At 33.4% G+C, this 21,088-nt stretch overlaps 1 protein-coding gene across 3 annotated transcripts in view; it reads left to right on the top strand.

Moving 5' to 3' along the window:
• The window catches only part of Wdr7 (WD repeat domain 7), a 333,762-nt gene that overhangs the window by 56,890 nt on the left and 255,784 nt on the right, over positions 1-21,088 (top strand). For all 3 annotated transcript variants that reach the window (XM_046419459.2, XM_046419460.2, XM_046419461.2), the window contains exons 13-14: positions 10,309-10,504; positions 20,116-20,330. In XM_046419459.2, the coding sequence (XP_046275415.1) occupies positions 10,309-10,504; positions 20,116-20,330 (411 nt within the window). The remainder of the gene's footprint in view (positions 1-10,308; positions 10,505-20,115; positions 20,331-21,088) is intronic.

Genomic DNA, 21,088 nt, shown 5'->3' on the forward strand with positions numbered 1-21,088 from the left:
CGCCTCGCATGTGCAATGTCCTGGGTTCAATCCTCAGCACCACATATAAATAAATAGTTATGTGTTCAACTACAAATATAAAAATAAATATTTTAATTAAAAAAAGAAATAAAAATTTTAAGTTAACAAGAGACAACAACTGGATAAAAGGATTTTACTCTCTCTTAATTCCTTGGAAACTATATTGCCAAGTACTGTGTCTTTCTGCTCATTTCCTGAAAATTGGAGTTTTTAGCTGTCTGAGAGGCCCAGACTAGCTCATTTCCTCTGTACGTTTGTGGGTGGGTTTTAGAGGGGCAAGCCTTTGCCAGTATGACCCCAGATGATGAATGGGGTGTTTGACTTCAGGTGTTTTTTTTTCTTAAGGCATAAATTACTTGCTTAATTATGGACTCTAAAGGTTAAGTTTCACTCTATTCTTTGATATAGCTTTAAAAAATAAGCAGACATTCTTTCAAAACAAAGAGATACTTTAGCATATATGTTCTGTTATTTACTACTGGAAAGAGACACATGGGTCCTTTCAGTGTCTCAAGTACTAACAATGAGGTCAGTATCTGTTTCCATGAGAAAGGAAAGCAAAGGTTTTCCATGGTTCAAGGAGATTTATGTAAGTTCAGTGTTTATTTCTTGTAAGGAAGCAGGTATAATGATAAATAGGTTAAGGTAAGGCAAGCAGATTTTAAATGGCTAGGAATGATATAGTACTATTCATGTTCTAAGTTGAGGAAGCAGAAAGTAGAGGATAGTCCCAACACACAGCCCTCTGGAATCTAAATGCACTTTTTTCCAAGAACTAAAGCCCTGTGTCTTGGAAGGTGATGATTCCTGCCATGTGTCAGGTCAAGGTTCTGGGACCAGGCAGATAAGAGACATTTGACTGGTGTGCAGAGTGAAAACGGACAAAACTTTTGAACTGCTTAAAAATAAAAACCTTAGAATATGTTCAGAGTCTGTAGATTTGGCCATCTTGTCCTTAAAACCCATAAATACATAATTTGAAATTAAAGATAGCATTTTTACATTTTAAGGTGTGAACTGAAAAGTAATAAAGTTCAGTAGAAAAAAAACATATAAAGAAATACTCAGAAAACAGTGGAAGGAATTTATTAAGTTGTTGGAATGAGTATTTTCATTGATTTATTATTAAAAATGTTATAAATTCATTAACCTAGTGTTAAGATAATATGCAAGTGGTATTGGTGAATATGATGATGGAATTATTCAGATTAAATTAAAGCAGATATTAATATAAGAAGAAAATATTGAAAAGGGAAAGTAATGTTTTTGAAGAATTATGGATGGTTTAGGTAGATACCTAAATGTTGGCAACACTTAACAACTTCTTCATAAAATAAATATAGTTATATTTTGAAAGAATTTATTGTATATAATGACAAAATGATGATGGAAGTCATATTAACTACTATCATATTTTGTATTCATGATGTGTTAGTCACTATGCTAGATTGTTTCTGTACATTATCACACAGCAGTTCTACAAGATATGATTCTTGTTGTTAACCACATTATACAGAGAAATGGGGCTCAGAGAAGTTAAATAACACGTTTAAGTCACACAGATAGCAAGTGACAGGGATGGAATTTGATCCTCAGTTGTCTGACTTGATGACCTGTACTGATCAACCATGCATATTACCTACTGGCATATTCAATAGTCTTTAAAATTGCATTTCTCTATTTTTTGACATTCTCAGCATTGATTTATGTAAGTGAATATTATTTTGATGCATACTTAAATATTCAGTCAATTAAAAACTAAAATTGTTCTTCAGTTTGTTGAACACCACCATTCTTTTCAGTTCCCAAATTTCTGTTTCCTTTAGAGAACTGCATTGCTCAATTTTCTTGTAATTTATCTTTTAGTTTTCCTTGGGTTATTCAAGTTTGGAGTCTTTTAATTTTAGCTTCCTGTCGGTATAGTTTTAACTCCCATTTAATTAATACATACACAACATTAAAAATTTTGAAAATAGAGGTAACTAAGAAGGTAAAAATTCAGCTGGTATCTTTGTACATATAAGAAAACCACCATTAATATATTTTGATATATTTTCCTCTGACCTTTTAAAATACATTTATTGTATACTTATGATTATACTATAGATATGTAGATAAGGTTATCTGTGCATACTGTATCTTCATTTAATATTACAACACATTTTTCAAAGTTTTGCTTATTCAGGAAAATAATTTTTAATGATTGCATAACATTTCATTGAGTAAACATAATATATTTACTTAGCCATTCCACTCTCTTGATATTTAATTGTTCCCACTTTTCACTATTATAAATAATACAATATTGAATATCTTTGTGTGTAAAATTTTCTTGCATTTAAGATTATTCGTTTGGATGGATTCCTTGAATTCTTTTTATATTAGAACCTCAGAATTTTTCTGTGGTGGGTTAGTAATATTTTTAAGCCTACCAAGCTATTTTCTGCTCACAGTTCCTATTGCATTGCCCCTCTCTTAAAAGATGTTATTTGCTTAAGTTTCCACAGTATAAGGGAAATAAAAGTAATACCTATTTCAGAAGGTTGTTGTGAGACTGTAATGGATTCCTGTCAAGCATTAAGAATATACTTACCATAAAGTCAGAAACCATCAAATGTTGATTGCTGTTTTTGGCTAAGTTGACAGGGGAAAATTGTATCGTATTGTTTGAATTTGCTTTTCTTTGGTTACTAAATATATTGAAAATTTTCTATGAGAATTTAGGCAATTTTTTAAGTTTTAATTTTTCTTGTCCTTTGATATATTAGTGCCCCCCACCTTGGGGGGGGGTGCAGATATTAGTCAATGAACGTGCTCTTACCTAAAATACTAAGTGTATGTGGTTTCTGTTGTTGGAACATTTTCTAGTTTGTTATTTATTTTTGGATTTTTAACATACAGATATTTTTGTTTTTTATGTTAATCCAATTTATATTTTTTTCTCTGTAGCCTCCATATTTTTGAAGCTTCAAATCTTGCTTTCTTCCCCCCAGAAATTTGGTAAAACTTGATTAAAAACAATGATTACATTAAAAACAAATGTAAAATTCTTTATCAGAAATTTGTTTATGTTGTGGGATGAGGTAAGGATTAAAATTGTTTGTTTTTTCCTAAGCTGACAAAAATAATCACAGTGTTATTTGTTAAATAAATCTTGTTTCTCTGATAGGCAGCAACTTCTTAATCATGTATTATATTTACTTGCTGTTTTATAATTAAGAAATAGTAGAAGAAAGGAGTTCTAATTAGCCCACTTTTTATTGTTATCTTTTGTATATAGTGAACAAAGGAAAATGTTAGAACAGTAAGACCAAAGACTTATTGTTCATACATAATATAATTATCCAATTAGTTGGTTAGTCAGTTGTTTTGGTTGGATTACATGGTCTTATTTTCTAAAGTAAATATTAAATAGCCCTTTACCTTTTCTTTTTTTAAAAGAAGATTGGATTTCTGAAACTTAAAATTTCATTGTAATCTAATTTTGTGGAAGTGTGGAAATGAAATTAACATTTAATTTTGTAGGCTCATTTTTCCCTTCAGGTAGAATATTTAAAAATGATAAATGATGCCTCTTAACGGCACATTTATGTTCCATAGAAAGAGTTCTGGGAAGTACAAGAAATAATGATTAAGAGAATAGTGGGATTGATTTATGAGCAAAAGAAGCTGGTCATTTATAGCTTGTCTAATGATGGGCATATTTAAAAGGAGAGACAAAAGAGTGTTCAGATATTTAGAAGATATTCACACAAAGGGAAAGATTGTTTGGGGTAAATATGAGATTGCTCCTCAAGTGATACGAAAAGAAAGAGCAATATAGTTTAGAAAACAAATTACAGAAGTAGAACATAAAAAATATATATTATTTACACTGGGAATTGTTGGAAAGTGGAAGCATTTCCCTGGAGAGCTAGGGGATGGGATAAACTAGCTGTCTCTAATTTCTGTAATTCATGGCAGATGCTTAGGAACAGGTTACATAAGAGGTTTCTGGGAATGGTTTAAAATGAAGTCTTGTAAAATGCGCAAGGTCAGACTGGATGACCTAGGTGGTATATTCTGACTCTATCAGATGCTATGATAGCTTGTGGCATTCTGCTGTTCAGCCTAATGTACTGTGAAGATTATTTACTGGCAAATTCAATGAGTCTTTATTTGGTTTAGGATTAGAATTCTTTGAAAAATAAAAATTGGCCTTGGAATGTACTTGTCTGAGTCCAGTATCCTCCTTCAACGTCTTGCCCTAGTTGTCTTAATTTTTTCATTTTAAAAAATAGACTTTTCACTTGATTCAATATTTTGTTCAGTTGCTTATGTTTAGACTTTTAGTTAGCATTTTGTGTCATTTCTATATGTTGTTTCTAGGACACGATTAATTTAATGAGTAATATTCACCTATAAAATACTAGTGAAGTTAATAGAATGCTCATTTCATGCTGCACGGTTCTCTACAACTATAAAAATTTTTAATAGGATTGTGTTTACACTCATAAGTCAGTTGATAGCAGTGGTTGCTGAAGTGGACATCGTGAGACAATCAGTGGGGGTATGAAGAGAAAATATTAGAACTCTAATTTATTGGATCTTTTAATCTGAGGAAATGGAGCTTTCTGAACATTTGCTAGATGGGTGGACACTGGTGTGCCCACTCCTATCATGCTCTGATGGGCATGTACTGCCGTGAGCAAAAGTGGGTGAGCCCCCAGGAGGTGCCAGTGACATTTATACCCCATGTGCTTCCAGTTAAAAGGTGTTGACTTAAGGAATCTGCAAATTATATTGTATAGTTCTTAACCTTGCTATCACAAAATATTAATGGAAGATATTTCTGATGAAAAATAAACATTTTTCATCAGCCACATTGAATTTCAAACAATGATGATCATTTGATAATTAAGGCAATAAGGCAGCCAAAATCATTTCGAATTATATAAAGTTTTTGTTTTTTTTTAGACTAACTTTGACTCATCCTTTTAAAATATACATGTCTATGTTTACAATGTCCGAGATATATAAGCAGTTAAGTACATATACAGAAGTATAAACACATGGAATACATTTTAAAATCTCTTAAATGAGTAAATGAGTGATCAAGAAAATTTGGAGCAAAAATACATTTCAAGTAAGTTCATTTGAAGATGTGAGGGTCACATTTTTTTTAGTTGTTGTATTACCATTTTAATTACACAATTAAGTGTTTTACACATTATCTTGTTATAATGACCTTGGTGTTTAAATCATCTTTAGGTGACTTTTTCAGGTTGGAGTAGAAAAAAGTGAAAAGTAATGGAATTAATCAAATTGTGGAATTAGTCATTGTAGATGAATTAGATGTTCACTAACTCAGATCTCTAGAATTTATTAATAAGGGAATTGTGCTAATTCAACCCATTTGTGGAGAAACTTGATCTAAATCAGTAAGAAATATGAATTATAAAATATTCTTTAAGAAGTGCTTCTTAAATAATTTTGAGGACAGATAAGAGAATACCAGGTTAATTGTGTTTTAGCAAATCTTTTAAGTGCTTCCATTTAACAGATGGCTGAGATTTATTTATCATTACTCTATTTATTGTTTGAATTAAAATTAATACCAAAGTGTGCTTGAATTGTCTTTTTTCCTTTTACTTTTAAATAGGCTAGACATTTGTTTTGCTTATACCATTAATGTGTTTTCACACAAGCTGCAAAGGTAACCATCAACTCAGAATTAATTAGTGGAATCAAAATTAATGAGGTTTTACTGCACTGGTTCATTTCCACTTTAGGCCAGTTCTCTTTATATGAGTTGGAGTAGCACTTTGTTGAAAGAAGAAAAATTAGACTTATTTTAATCCATATTTAAAAAGCAGAGAACCATCTTTTCTTGTGAGTTAAGTACCTCTAATAACTATGCTTTCTTGGGCTTAGTAATATTGATTTTTTTTTGTTTTCATTCTTGATTATTTTGGCTATTTCAATATGTTCTTATTACAGTAAAGCTAAAGTTAACTCTTCAGATACATATTATTATTTACAGAATAGTATGTGATTTTTATAAGTGACCAAACAAGCCATGCATGGTGGTGCATGCCTGTAATTCCAGCGACTTGGGAGACCGAGGTAGGTAGGAGGATTGCAAGTTCAAGACCAGCCTCAGTAACTTATCAAGACCCTGTCAGTAAATACATACATATGTACATACATACATACATACATACATACATACGTTATCTGACTTTTTTTTTGTGGGCAGAGCATGTTACTTGCGAGTTTCATCATTATTGCACTCTGAAAAGGAATAAAACCATTATTTAAAATGTATTTAGGTAAATATATATGTAAAGAGAGTGCATCTTGTGGAAATGAAAAGCTAGAGTTTTTGGAATTATATCTCTCTTTTTTTTAAACCTTTAGGAAATTATACCCTGTAATCTATTTTTTTAAAGCTGATCCTATGCTATTATTTTATGTTTGTTGTATGTATTTTTAATTTTTACAATAAAGAGTAATATGACAAAGAGCTTTTAAATATTCTTATGAAGATGGATTGCATTTCCTCTAATCTTTGAAATGATTCCGTGCCTATAAAGGGAAGGGTGAAAGTTCTGACAACAGAACTTTTCAGGACGGGTTGATCATGTTAAAGTTCAGGTTCCTCATAGGAATGGAAAAAAGCCTTTCTTGTTTGTTTAATGGCTCTTGTCCTCTCTCCACTAGAATATAAACTATGATAAGGAGATGTGTGCACAGCTCTGTGGTTGTCAGTAGCTTCAGTTCTTGAGAGCTACAACAGATTGTAATTTTAGAAACACCTAACATGATGAAGAATATTTGCAAAACTTCATATTGACTTGTGCTTCTTTTCTCTACTTTTTGAAAAATGAATGAATTGCATGCATATGAACATTAATGAAATGAATTTGGACTTGGGGACTAGCAAGTAGGCCAGTTGGGAGTGAGGTGCTATTTAAGGATTAGCTCTTTTTAAAGAGGAGTTTGGGGGGCTGGGGATGTGGCTCAAGCGGTAGCGCGCTCGCCTGGCATGCGTGCGGCCCGGGTTCGATCCTCAGCACCACATACAAACAAAGATGTTGTGTCCGCCAAATACTAAAAAATAAATATTAAAAAATTCTCTCTCTCTCTACCTCTATCTCTCTCACTCTCTCTTTAAAAAAAAAAAAAAAAAAGAAGTAATGAGCAAGTGCATGCTCTGAGCAAGGGCATGCTTCCTCTTCTATAAAGAGGAGTTTGGAGAGCTTATGAGTCGAAGTAGTAGAATCAAAATTAGAGAAGCATGTTTGAGTGTTGTAGTGGACCAGTGCCTGGTGAAAGGATATGAGTAGTTTGAAGAAAATGCTGTTTAGGAATCCCTTTTTTTTTTTAATTTATTATACCCAGAGACCCCTGGACACAGAGGTGGCACATGACTGTAACCTTGGCTACTCCTGAGACTGAGGCAGTGGGATTGAAAGTTGGAGGCCAGTCTTATCAACTTGGTTAGACCCTATCTCAAAGTAAAATAAATAAAACATGAAAAGTGCTGGGGATGTAGCTCAGTGGTAGAGTACCCCTGGTTCAATTCTAGTAATGGGGGAAAAAATCATATAAGAGAAAAAGATCACTGTTTCTCTCATGAAAGATATGAATGAAATGACCTCTTTTTAGTGATGCAAAATAGAAAACAGTAGTTAACCATTAAGGCTTCAGTCTTCCCTTTTTATAAAGTGAATAATAGATAATATTTGATAAATACAAAGACAGCACTAGTGACAATCTGTAGAAAATCAAAGCATCCATTGTATTAAATATCTAAAGTTAGCAATGCATGTTTTGTGTAGCTAATACTTTATGTTATGAAATAATTGAGAATAAAGATATCATAGGATACAAATGTGTGTTCTTGTGCATTTGTATATATATTTACTCAGTTGTATTCTGTAGTGCTTTAATTTAAATGATGTTAAATACTTTTCCACTTTTTTACATCTTTCTGCTAATTAAAAAAGTAATATTTGGGTGCCAGAATTCATCTGCCCCACAGTTCTTTGTACATCCTTTTAAAGAAAGAAATCATATTTTATATTTCAATTGAGTGTGTATCAAGATAAATGAAATAGCTTAACAAATGTTTAAGGAAGTTGTAATGTTTTAATAGAGGTTTGTAATATCTTTCTAAAGTTAGTTATCTTTCTTTCTTTTTTAAAATACCTTTTTAAAAAAAATTTTATTTTTTAGGTGTAGATGGACACAACACAATACCTTTATTTTTATGTGGTGCTGAGGATAGAACCCGGGCTCTGCCCATGCTAGGCAAGCACTCTACCACTGAGCCACAATCCTAGTCCCCCGCTACCCGGCTTTTTTTTTTTTTTTTTTTTTGCAGAACTGGGGATTGAACCCAGGGGCACCCTACCACTGAGCTCCATCCGAAGCCATTTTTATTTTGAGACAGGTTTTCCCTAAATTGCTCAGTTTGGCCTTTAACTTGAGATCCTCTTACCTTAGCTTCCTGAGTAGCTAGGATACAGGTGTGCACCACTGAGCCAGGCTTGAACATAGTTTTCTTAACTTTTAAATTAGTAAACCAACTGCTGTGCTCACTTTTTTGTCTAAATGACCATAAAACATAAAAAAGCTAACAAAGAATAAAATGATAAAACACTTGAATTTGAGAACAAATTAGATAGTTTAATCTCATATCTTTGTTTTATTAATGCCTTGTGTTATTCAAAATTGATTTTAAGTTGTTTATAAAAATAAACATTAAGGGACTGGGATTGTGACTCAGTAGTAGAGTGCTTGCCTAGTATGGTTCAATCCTCAGCACTGCATAAAAATAAAAAAAAATAAATAAAATAAAGGTATTGTGTCCATTTGTAACTAAAAATATATATAAAAAATTAAGTAAAATAAAGATAAAGCTAAATCATGATGAAGAGAAAATGAGAGAAGTGAATGAGACCATTGAGAATCCATGTTCAAATATGTATGTCCCAGGATCCTGCACTGGTATAGGAAAATTTAGTCTTAAGTTTGTTAGCAGCCACGATATAAAAGGAACCAGTTGCACCAGCTTTCCCTAAAATGTGACCTTTAAAAACTAGGTGTCATAGATAACATGGTCAAGCAAATTTAGAGATGAATTATATTTTATTTCCTTATAGGAATAATTATATTCACATCAGCATGCTAAATCATCCTGGAAATTCTATGGTTAAAAACATCAACAACTGCATAGGTTCAGTGTTTTTCATGCACATTCAGCCACCTCCCCCACCTTTTCACCTAATATCTTTCAACATTCCCACTTGGGGAATCAGTGAGATATTGATCTCTGGCTAAAACAGTCTGTTTGCTCAGAAGTTCAGCAGGCTGAGGTTTGACAAGTCCCTTCCGTTAGATCTCACTGAAAGGAGAGTATATGTACGAACTGCAGGGGACCTCATCCTTTAGAAATAGTCCCAATACGTGGAGTAATTCAGATGGTTGTTTTCATATGCTTTCCCTCAGTATGACCTGAGATCATCATCTATGTCAGCAAAGAGTTAAGTTTTAAATTGCTTAGGAATTGTATTATAGAAATTTAAAAACTTCAGTTTTTAAGTTTTCTCTGTTGTAGATTGAGTTCTTTGTTACTGGTGAAAATCCTTACAGTCCTTGATTATTTACATCTCATCTTGTTCTAAAAGGGAATTGAAAGGCAAAAACTAGATATGAGCAGAAAATGTTTAATTGGCTTATTGTGTGGTTAGCTAAGGTAATGCACCTGCTGGCATTATAGACAGAAGCTGGGAAGGAAGTAGGGATGTGAATCTATAGATAACATGAAATATACTTGACTCCAAAGGATGACTGGCAGGGGGACTGTGAGGGTATTGTTTCTGAGCAGGGAGGAGCAGGGGTTTAAAATGACAGAGTCACAAACAGAAGGAAGGACTGCAGAAAGCAGCTCTCATGGCAAACAAAGGAAAGTTCATACTGTGGAACGGGAACACAGAAGAACAGATCAATTTTTTTCCACCTTTGCCTACTTAGATATAGCAACCATTTCAGGGAGCGGGCATCTGCAAATTTGAACAGCAGATTTTCCAAGGCTTCCTTTCCTGTTTAGTAAAAGTGTTTTGATGGTTGAACTGAGTGTTTTATGTATAATATAAAGGAATAAATTGTTCAACATTTAGTTGTAGTTGATTTTTGGTGGTAGTGAATGTATGAATAACTTTCATTTCAGTTATTTGAGAACAGAATCTGTTTTACTCTAAATTTAATCTAAATGTAATGAAGGTGCATTCTTCTTTTCAGGCAAGAGTGCAGCACTGTATCTGCTCTGTAGCCAGTGACCACTCAGTAGGACTTCTAAGTTTGCGAGAGAAAAAATGCATCATGTTGGCATCTCGGCACCTTTTCCCTATTCAGATAATCAAGTGGAGACCCTCTGATGATTACCTGGTCGTGGGTTGTTCAGATGGCTCTGTGTATGTCTGGCAAATGGATACTGGTAAGAATTAGCTTGAAAAGAAACTAGAAAATTAATGGGTATATTTGGTTTCCTAAAAATTAAGTTTTGCAATGTATAAAAATTGCTATTTTTTTCCTCATCACTGCTTTTCCTAAATATTCTCGTTGTTATCAATAAAGAAATATTTCAGTGTCCTCTTATTTGTTGTACTATGCCAAATACTTGTGGATCAGTTCACCAGTCTTTAAAAGCATATAATTGAAAGTAACGTACAGATGAGGACAGATTTACAGATGACAAAGTATACGTGATTTCTGTATAATTCATGAGATAAATTGTGAGTGGGATGAAGGAACCATGTTTGTCTCAGGTCAGAAACAGCAGAAAAAAATAAAATCATCTTTTATTGAATAGCAGAAAGGCAGTGCTGGGCAGAAAATCGTAGGAAGTAATCTACATCAAGGTTTCAGGTTCTAGTGGGGCACGTAAAATTCCAAGTTTCAAAAATGTGATGTATGGAGTTTATAATGTGGACAAGTAATGCTTAACTTAAAAGCACAGGTAAAGATATACAGTGTTCATACACACACTACCATGTGTTTCCCTGGGAAATACTTAAGCATGCAACAATGTTTTGCATTAATCTGGCTTTTTTGTGATAACATTGGATTCAACTTTTACGTTGTTAGGTTTTTAATCACTGATAGATAATCACTTATCTTTAGACTCCTACTTGAACTACATAATATTTCTACCAAATATTTTCTTTTTCTTCACCTTTTGTTGTTTGTTTTAGTCTTTTTAAAATCAGACTATATACAGCTGCTTGCACAGTTATCGGATGGGAGTTCCCATAAGCCTTTTTGGGATAAGTAGCTATCATCTTCAGTAGCCTTATTGATCATCCTCAGTTTAACTGTAACATAGGCAATTTTGACAAGAGGAACCTTCTGGAAGTCTGTCAGATTTCTTTACTTTTGCATGTACCTTTTTTTTTTTCTCTTGTCTGGTTGTAAAAGAAATTAATACTTTTGGTCAAATTTTAAAAGCACAAACATTAGAAGAGAAGAAAGGCAAAACCAGAGCTCATTACCCAGTTGTAAATATTAACATTTTGGCATATTTCTTTCTTATTTGTTCCCGGACATTTTTAAAAACAGAATTACTGCCATCCTATATATGCAATTTTGTATTTTACTTTTGTGTTCCTTAATGTTATAGTCTACCTGCTTATCATGGTCTTGCTTGTTGGTTTGATCCACTTCACACACTAAAGATACCATCTGTGGCTGGAATCAGATTGTTTGGTTTGAACTTAGGATCGACAATAACTTGGAAGCACTGTGATTTATCTTAGCTCATCAGACTTTTGCCCTTTGGTGTTTTCATCTGTCAAATTAGGATAGTATTTCCTATTTTACAACAGTATTTTATAGTGTTGTAGGAGTAAAATGAGATAGTTCCCTGATGTGATAAATAGAATGTATGTATAATGTATGTGTGTGTATACTTTTTAGTTTGTGTGTATATGCAGAAATGTGTATTTCCTATAATTATTAAAGAAACATTTTGCTGCTTAACTTATTACCTCGTGGAATTTGGCAGAATGACTTTACCTACATTTGGAAATATTTTCTTTGGGAATAAGTATTGAAGAAAGTTCTTAGAACAATAGAACTATATTAAAATATTGTAAATACTGTAAAATTAATTGGTATGTCTTAAAATAGAAGATATGATAAACTTGTCTAGGCCTTTTTAAATAAATAAAGGAAAAGAGTATCATTGTCTTGAAAGATTGAAATTTTTAAATGTGTGGTGCTTGAATATTTAAGAATATTTAATCTTAAATATTAAGATTAATATTTAAATGTTTGTAAATAATACAGAGTAAAATATGAAATTCTTTCTAGATGAGATCTTACTGAAAAACAAGGTAACTTTCATAGTGATTTTTTTAAAGGGAAACAGTAAATTGCCCCTAACTATAGGGATATTGGAGGATGTTCTGCTTGAAATGAATTTAGTATAATTTAACCCGATTTAGATTAAACACAATATGTAATATTAAAATTTTAGTTATGCTCTGACCTTCAGGAGGACCTGAGTAAATAATCAGTTACTGACATTCTTAATTAAGGTACAAATAGAGAAACAAAATTTGTTTTGGATTTCAGCTATAATAGGAGGTATATGTTCTTTTTCTCTCTTAGCAGTATGTGCTGTAGCTAGTGATATATAGGTCTCTGGGGAGTCCGTAAGGTACATCCTGAAGGTATTGACATTATTTATTTATTAAATTTATTTATTTATTAAATAAATTAAAAATGAAGCTAGATAAATCTGATGCAGCCAGGGTTTGATGTATGAAATGTATTTAAACTCTGAGGAGATACTTGATCTTCGTGTTTTGGGAATGTATTTTCACAGATGAAGCTGTGCCATATAAAACCTGCTTATACGTATCGGGCATAGTTTGGTATTTTGAGTTTTACTGATGATTTCTAGGTTAAAATACTTAAATTTTCTTTATTTTGTACTTTTATGTGTCATTTGTTTTAGTTTTTTTTTTTTTTCTTTTCACATGGATAGATTTTTGTCTTCAGTGTTTATTGTGTAATGAAATTAAAGCTAGGTAATATAAATATAATTAGGGAATTTGAAGTCCAGAATCTGTTATTCTTTTATCAGGACATTTTATTAGATGAACTAGCCACTTCATAGTGATGAACAGGCCATGAAGATATTCTGGTTAAACAGTCAAACACTAGCAACAAGAATGGGCCAGATGAACCTTTTGACTCCCATTCATGAACTTATTAAAGGTTAGCCACTGATGTAGATGGTGACTGCTTCCACCTGGAGCTCTTTATGTGCTTCAGGGGTCAACTGTCTCATTCTTCACATTTGATATTCCAGTAACTGTGCTTGTCATTCCCACAGGCCTTTGACAAGGTCAGAATCCTATTTGGCCCACAGTGGCATGCTTTAAGCCATAACTGGTGCCATAAAGTGTTCTTATGTAATCATTATCAAGCCTAAATAACATTCTCATTTGCTCATTTTTATCATCTTTGCTACTTGGCAAAAGTGATTCCCACATCATATTCCTATTTTAATAGGTTTAATTAGGTCGCCTTGTACAAATGCAAATATCATTAATGCTTGCCGAACATTATTAGAAATTAGCATATGAGTTCTTGTCATTTACTTTGTTGTGTTGCCTTTTTTCTTTTTATTCATTTTCTGCCCCTCTGAGTTTTTTAAAATTCCAATTTTTACATTGACTTAATTAAATATATTCATCTTTTTGAACTGAATTACCTAATCAAACATAGCATAAAATTATGAGTTAATGTATATTCAGGTGTCTGCTGAAAATGTCTATAAATTATGGATAACCAAAAATATGTCAAGGATCAGATTTTTATACAAGTAAAGTCTAGTGTCATTCTTAAGACTAATTTCAAAAATATTCCTGGGCTTTTGTTTTCATTTATTTAAATTTATGTTTCTGAACTTTTACTAAAATTGCTGTTGAGAGGTTTTAGTGGCAAATATTTTCTTCACATATTTGACCTTTTTCCAGCAGTATCTGACATACTAGAGATTTGACCTTACCTTTCTGTTTTATAATATATTGCCACTACATTATTGACTCTCTATGTCTTTTACATTTTTTTACTTTTTTTTTAGATGTTGATGGACTTTATTTTATTCATTTATTTATATGTGGTGCTGAGAATGGAACCCAGTACCTCACACATGCTAGACAAGAGCTCTACCACTGAGCCACAACCCCAGCCCACATTTTTACTTTTTTTTTTTTTTTACCCTTTATTTTGTTTATTTATTTTTATGTGGTGCTGAGGATTGATCTCAGTGCCTCACATATGCAAGGCAAGCGATCTACCTCTGAGCCACAACCCCAGCCCCAGATTTTTACTTTTTATTGTGTTACAAGCATGGAATAGAATAGGGGGGAACACAAAGAATGAATTTAAAAAGGTACTTGGTAAAATCAAGTATAATTAGAGAGTATCTTTTATCCCTTTTGATGAATGACTATAAAATATGAAATCTTACTTACCTATGTAGTTAACATAGGTAACTATAGTTAACATAGGTAACATTGCTTCCCTCTTGGAAGGAAGAGGTATCAGAGCAGAGATGTGATTGACTTTACCACTACCTCCTCACAACCCCTCATGCTGTTAATTACTAAGTCTTTCCCATTAGATTTCCCCCAGCTCCTCTTTTTTTCCGGTGTATTATTCTAATTTAGGGTTTTATTTCCCCTTACCTAAGCTATCTTTATTGGTTACTCTGCCTGCTCTTTCCCTTCTAATCTATCCTGTACTCTGCTTGTTAATTAATCCTAGGATAGAAGACAGCAGTAACATTTGGTTCATGCTACTGTTCAATGAATGAACTCTGAACAATGTCAGTTCACAATACCTTCAAAACAAAATCTTCCTACCTTTCTGTCTTTACTTCTTATTATTCTTTTGTTGTTGTTGTTGTTGTTGTTTTTGGTGGTGCTGGGGATTGAACCCAGGGCCTGTGCATGCAAAGCAAGCACTCCACCAACTGAGCTATATCCCCATCCTTCTTATTATTCTTTTACATGACCATTTGCTGTAGTTAAGAATAATAGACTCGCTCACTATCACTTCTTTTAACTTGCATCATCTATATTCTCATGATTTTCACTTACTCAGGACATTTTTTTTTCTTTTTGTTTTTTGAAAAGTCTATTGTATTTTAAGGAAATTGGAATAATTTGAATGAAGTAATATATTTACCTACGCATAGTTATCATTTCTATTATTCTTCATTGCTTTGTGTAGGTGCAGATTTCCACCTGAAATCACTTTTCTTTTTCTAATATTTAATTTTTCTTGTAGGTCTGAGGCAATGAATTCCTTCAGCTTTTCCTTGTCCGAAAAAAAATTCTTTATTTCACCTCCTTTAAATTTTTTTTGTTTGTTTTAAATTTTATTTTAGCTGTGTCTATTTGCCCAGGCTGATTTTCAACTCATGAGCTTAAGTGATCCTCCCACTTCTGCCTCCCGAGTAGCTGGGACTAGAGGCATGTGCAGCTAAGCCCAACTTCACCTTTATTTTTAAAAGATATTTTCTATGAGTGTAAAGTTCTAGGTTCACAGTTTTTTCTTTCTTTCAATTCTTTACTATCTTCTTACTTCGTTGTATCCAGAGGGAAGTCTGCTGTAGTCTTTAACTTTCTTCTGTATATAACATGTTTGTTTTCTTGGGCTGCTTTAAAACTTTTTTTTTCCTGGTACTGAGGACTGAATTCTGGGCCTCATACATGCCAGGCAAGTGTCTAACATCAAGCTAGATCCCTAGCCCTAAAACACTTTTATTACTTGTTTTGATTGTTATTTTCTTCATTTTGCTTGGGCTTGGGAATCTGTGAGTATGGATTTCTATCAGGTTTGGAAAATTTATGGCTATAATTTATTCAAATATGTTTTCTGTCCTCCATTCTCTTTTCTTTCTTTGGAGACTCCAATTATATATGTTAGGCCATTTGATATTGTCCCACAGCTCACTAATAATCTTAATTTTTTTTCTTTTTTAATTTTTTATAGTTTCTATTACTGTGTCTTCAAGTTTACTGTTCTTTCCTTCCACAATGACTAATCTGCATTATTCACATTTAAATGTAAGTTTCATGACCTATGTTGTAGTTTTCATTTAGTAATTTTTTATTGGACAGCAGATGTTATGAATTTTATTTTCCTGGATGTTGGATATTTTTGTGTTCCCACAAATCTTTTTGAGATTTATTAAGGGACATAGTTGATCCCCCTTGGGTCTTGCCTTTAAGACTTGTTAGGTAGGGATGGGAAGTGATAATTCTGGAGCTAATATTACCCGTGGTTGAGGCAATACCTTATAGAGTACTCTGCCCAATCAATTTTTCCCTGTGAGTTAGGAGACTACCTTCTAACTGGTGAGAACAGGCACTATTCACAGTAGCATCTGCACCCCGAACTCCTTCCACGTGGTTCTTTCTTGAGCTTTTCGTGGATTCCTCACAATCATGAACTTCTCAGTCTTCTGGCAAAGATGTGAGGAACTTCTGCAGATTTCTATGTGGGTTACTCCACTCTGGTATTCTGTCCTGCAAACTCTAGCAGCTTTGGTCTCCTGGCCTCTCAGCCTTTGCTCTTCAACTTATGGAATCTGTTAGTCTCTACTTGGCTTCCCTCTTCTTGTGCTGTGGTCCTAGAGACTCATCTTGAGGGATGAGCTGGAGTAATTGAAGACTGAACCTTGTTTGTTTCCATCTTTCAAGCATCACTGTCCTTAAGTGCCCAATGTCCATTGTCTGGAAAATCGTTGTTTTCATATATTGTGTCTTTTAAACACACACGAGCGTGCACACACACACAAGCACACATACACACACATACATGTGAATGTGAAGGGTGAATTTAGTACCTGTTACCCCATATTGACTGGAAGCAGAAGTCCTTTCTGCTTATTTGAATTTTAAAAATCATTAAAGATACAAGCAGAATATACTCTCCTTCTAAATTGATTGTTTTTAAATAGATTTTCTTTGGACTGAATTTTTTTTCTCTTGAGTCTTTTCAGTATTTCCTTTTGGCTTGTGTTGATTACTTTTTTGTGTGCAAATGTTTTGAATCTTGCCATGTCATATAAATTTTCCTCCACCTTGAAGTTTATTACCATTGATATATTGCTACCATCTAATCTTTAGACCCTATTCAAATTTCTCCAGTTGTTCCACTAAAGTCTTTTATTGCAAAAACATCTACACTGGAATTGTGCATGGTATTTAGTTCTATGACTCTTTCAATTGGGAATAGTTCCTTAGTTTTTATTTTCCTTCAACAACTGAAACTTTGGAATCTGATTGGTCAGTTGTTTTGTAAAGTGTTTCCCAAGTGATGTTTTCTCATGATTTATTTTCAGAGTATGTATTACAGAGTCACATCCCCAGCCCTTGTTTTTATTTTGAGCCAGGGTCTTGTAAGTAGCGTAAGGCCTCACTAAGTTGCTAAGGCTGGCTTTGATTTTGCAATCTTCCTGCCTCAGCCTCCCAAACAGCTGGGATTACAGGAGTGCTCCATTATGCCTGGACTGAATATATATCTTTGGCAAGAATATCACAGATATTTTTCTCATTGTATCCTGTCACATGATAAATGATTTTAATTTGTTTCATCACTGATATATACTTATATCTTATATCTTATTTAGGTGGTGTTTTTTTGGCTTCTTCACTGGAAAATTATTCTTTATTTGGGGGGGGCAAGGTACTTTGAAACCATGTAAACATCTGTTTTCAAATTTTTAATTTAGTCATTTATGTCATAAAGAACTTTTGGATTCCCATTTTATTTAGTGGATTATAATCTTAAACTCTTAATATGATGTCCTAGGAATCCCTTCAAGCTGGACATGGTTTTTGTTGTTGGTGGTGATGGTTTTGATTACCATTTTGCTGTCCAGCACAAACACATAGTATTGCACGGGCATCTTTTGCATTCTGCCTGGTTCTGATATACTATTCCTGGCCTGTCTTATGCCCAGTGTGGACATCTGCTCTTCCTTCTAGGGATCACATATCTGTGCAAAGCTACCTGCTTATACAGATGCTCTCCTCACCTCTCTCACACCTCAGACCATTCCTGCAGAGCATGTGGATGCTCTTCTCATACCTGTCAACACCCTGTGCCAGATCGCCTTCATGCCTAGACTTCATCCGCCCTCCCTCTATGGGTTCTATGCTGGGGTGCCTCTCTGGGTGAACTCCCTTCTCTCTCTTCCAGGGCTCCAACAATATCTTTATGCTAATGCTTCTGAGACTTTAGCCCCTGCACCAAGTTGTTACCTCCACCTTCCTCTTGTTAAGCTGCTTTTTGACCCTCTCAGCCTCGAACCTCCTGGCTCTGAGCCATTGCAGGCCCTTTCATCACCACCATGGCTCACACCTACCATGGACACATACCTTTGCTCGTTCCCACTTAATGACTTTGGAAATAGTTGTCAAAAGCAAGTAGTAAGTATAAACTTGACAAAAAGAGGCAAATTAGATATTTGGTGCTTGGCTTATAGTGTATGTTTATTTTGTTGATTAATAATTCTGTTTGGGATAACAATAACTGTCACTTAAGTCTTTTCTATTATAACTACAGATAACATTTAATAAAGAACTGAGGGCTAGAAAAGTAAATTCTAAATTCATTCCTGTTAAACTTTAAGACATTTGAAAAAATATAAGTATTTTTTTCAAAATCTAATTTTAACTTATTTAAGTAATCTTACTCTTCCCATGATATTTAAAAACATAATAAAATATCAATATATTACAAATGATCATATAGAAGAACCTGAAATTCCTAGTAATTCAGCTATGTAAATATACCCTGTTAATCACTTTTTACTGTAACTATAGGATTCCTTCTCCCCCTTTAAATTATGAAAATTGTTCTCAACCTTGTTTTTTTTAATTAACAATATATTGTGGCTTTTATTCCATGTTGACACAGCTGAACTTCATTTTCTTATTGTTTCTGCAGATTCATGTGTACAAACATGCATGTACATATAAACACACATGCTCTCACACATATACACTCTCTACTTCTAGTGGAGTTTACAGTTCTGGGTAGGTAGAAGCAAATCAGAAATTTTAAATAAACAGTGTGTTAATTGGCATTAGTGTTATAGAAAAAATAAAGCAGAAAAGGGAGAAATTAAAACAATCAGAGAACAGCTGATTGGAAATGTGACATTATGTGAAGGTTCAGAGGGCTTTGGTGAAAGAGGTGACAACCCTGCATTATCTAGGAAGGAGAGGTCTGTGTGCTAACTTATATAAGAATTGCATAAATGGAGGTAAGTGGAAAGGAAGGCCAAATGAAGATTCTGAAGTAGTTATAAGTAGTAATTATTTTCAGAAATGTTTGGGAAACATTTGGGTGGTGAGAGTAAGAATCAAAAAATTTCAGAGGCTGGGTTTTAGCTCAGCGGCAGAGTGAGGGCATTGGATTTGATTCTCAGCACCACATACAAATAAATAAAACAAAGATTCATCAATGACTAAAAAAATATTTTTTAAAAAAATTTAGACTGGGGGCTGGGAGTATTGCTCAGTGGTAGAGCACTTGCCAAGCATGCATGTCTGGATTTGATCCCCAATACTGAAAAACAAGAATCAAATGAACAAACAAACAAAAAAGAAAAAGAAAAGACAAAACAAGGAAATTTGCAAACTGGTTTGCAAAAGTATGCATTTTAGTAAGATATTTTTGTTTAATATTGATGTACAACTTGGGGGACATTCAGGTCATCTTATTTAATGTTTATAATAGTGTAATGATGTGGGAGTAATCAGGGAAACCTGGGAAATAGGAATAGAGTGGAAAAAGCCTGAAGGAGGTTGTCAAAATCTTGGCTCTGAACTTGACCTTGTTGGGAAGTTGTGTTAGACTGAGGTAATCTGCATGGAAGATTATTAAAGAAAAGAAAAGCAAGAAGATATTTCTAGAATTCACTGCTACTACATATCTCTACATATAAATTTTTCTTAAAAAATAAAAAAAAAAATTTACAGTCTTGTGTGACATGTGAACGTATTTGCCTCCCAGGTGCTTTGGATCGTTGTGTGATGGGGATAACAGCAGTAGAGATACTGAATGCTTGTGATGAAGCAGTTCCTGCTGCAGTAGATTCACTTAGTCACCCAGCAGTCAACCTCAAACAAGCTATGACAAGACGTAGTCTTGCTGCCCTTAAAAATATAGCCCATCACAAACTACAAACCCTTGCAACTAACCTCTTGGCTTCTGAGGCATCTGACAAGGTGAGTTTTGTTGTGTGTTCATCAAGTATGTAGACCCCATTTAACTGCATTTAATAACATAGCTATAGTATGTCTTAGAGAATAATTTTTGAGAGATAATATTAATGGAAAATAAACTTCTGATTTTTTAAGTTTGTCCAGCAAAATTTTGGAATGATTCAACTATTTTACATTTTGAAAAAGTAAATGATTTTTACTCTGTAAATATTTAAAAATTATTTCTGCTGAGTGAAGTAACTTGGATTTCTGAAATTAGAGCAAACATTATATGTATCATCTGTCTTATTTTCTAATAGTCTTTGATGAAAGGTTGAGCACTAGTTAATGTCTCCAGTGAGAAGAAACAATGGGTACAACTAAGACGTATATAACTGTGATGTATCATTTCTTTTAAAATTACAGTTGGATTTTAGTAAGGTTTTGGTCATTAGAAACGATTTAAGAAAATGTTTGATAATAAGTATGACAGAGTTGCACAAGTCTAGAAGTTTTTTTTTTCCTCAGACCCAAGCTCAATCACACTTTACCAACTGACATTTTAAGTACTTACAAAGCAGAAGTTTCTACTTCACCTAGCAGAAGATTGTCCTATTAAAAAACAATAAACAATCCCAGCTCATTAATTGCATACCTGTCTTTAGCTTTCTAGAAACTAGCCACTATTTGGTTTGTGGGATTTGTGTTCTGTGGTATTATTAGAATGAGTTTGTCTCTAGTAATGGATAAGTGAAACTTACAGTATTTCATCTGAATCACCA

Source organism: Marmota monax, unplaced genomic scaffold, assembly GCF_021218885.2.
Source record: "Marmota monax isolate L192 unplaced genomic scaffold, Marmota_monax_Labrador192_F-V1.1 WCK01_AAM20220418_F8-fsc00088, whole genome shotgun sequence".
Classification (NCBI taxonomy): Eukaryota; Metazoa; Chordata; class Mammalia; order Rodentia; family Sciuridae; genus Marmota; species Marmota monax.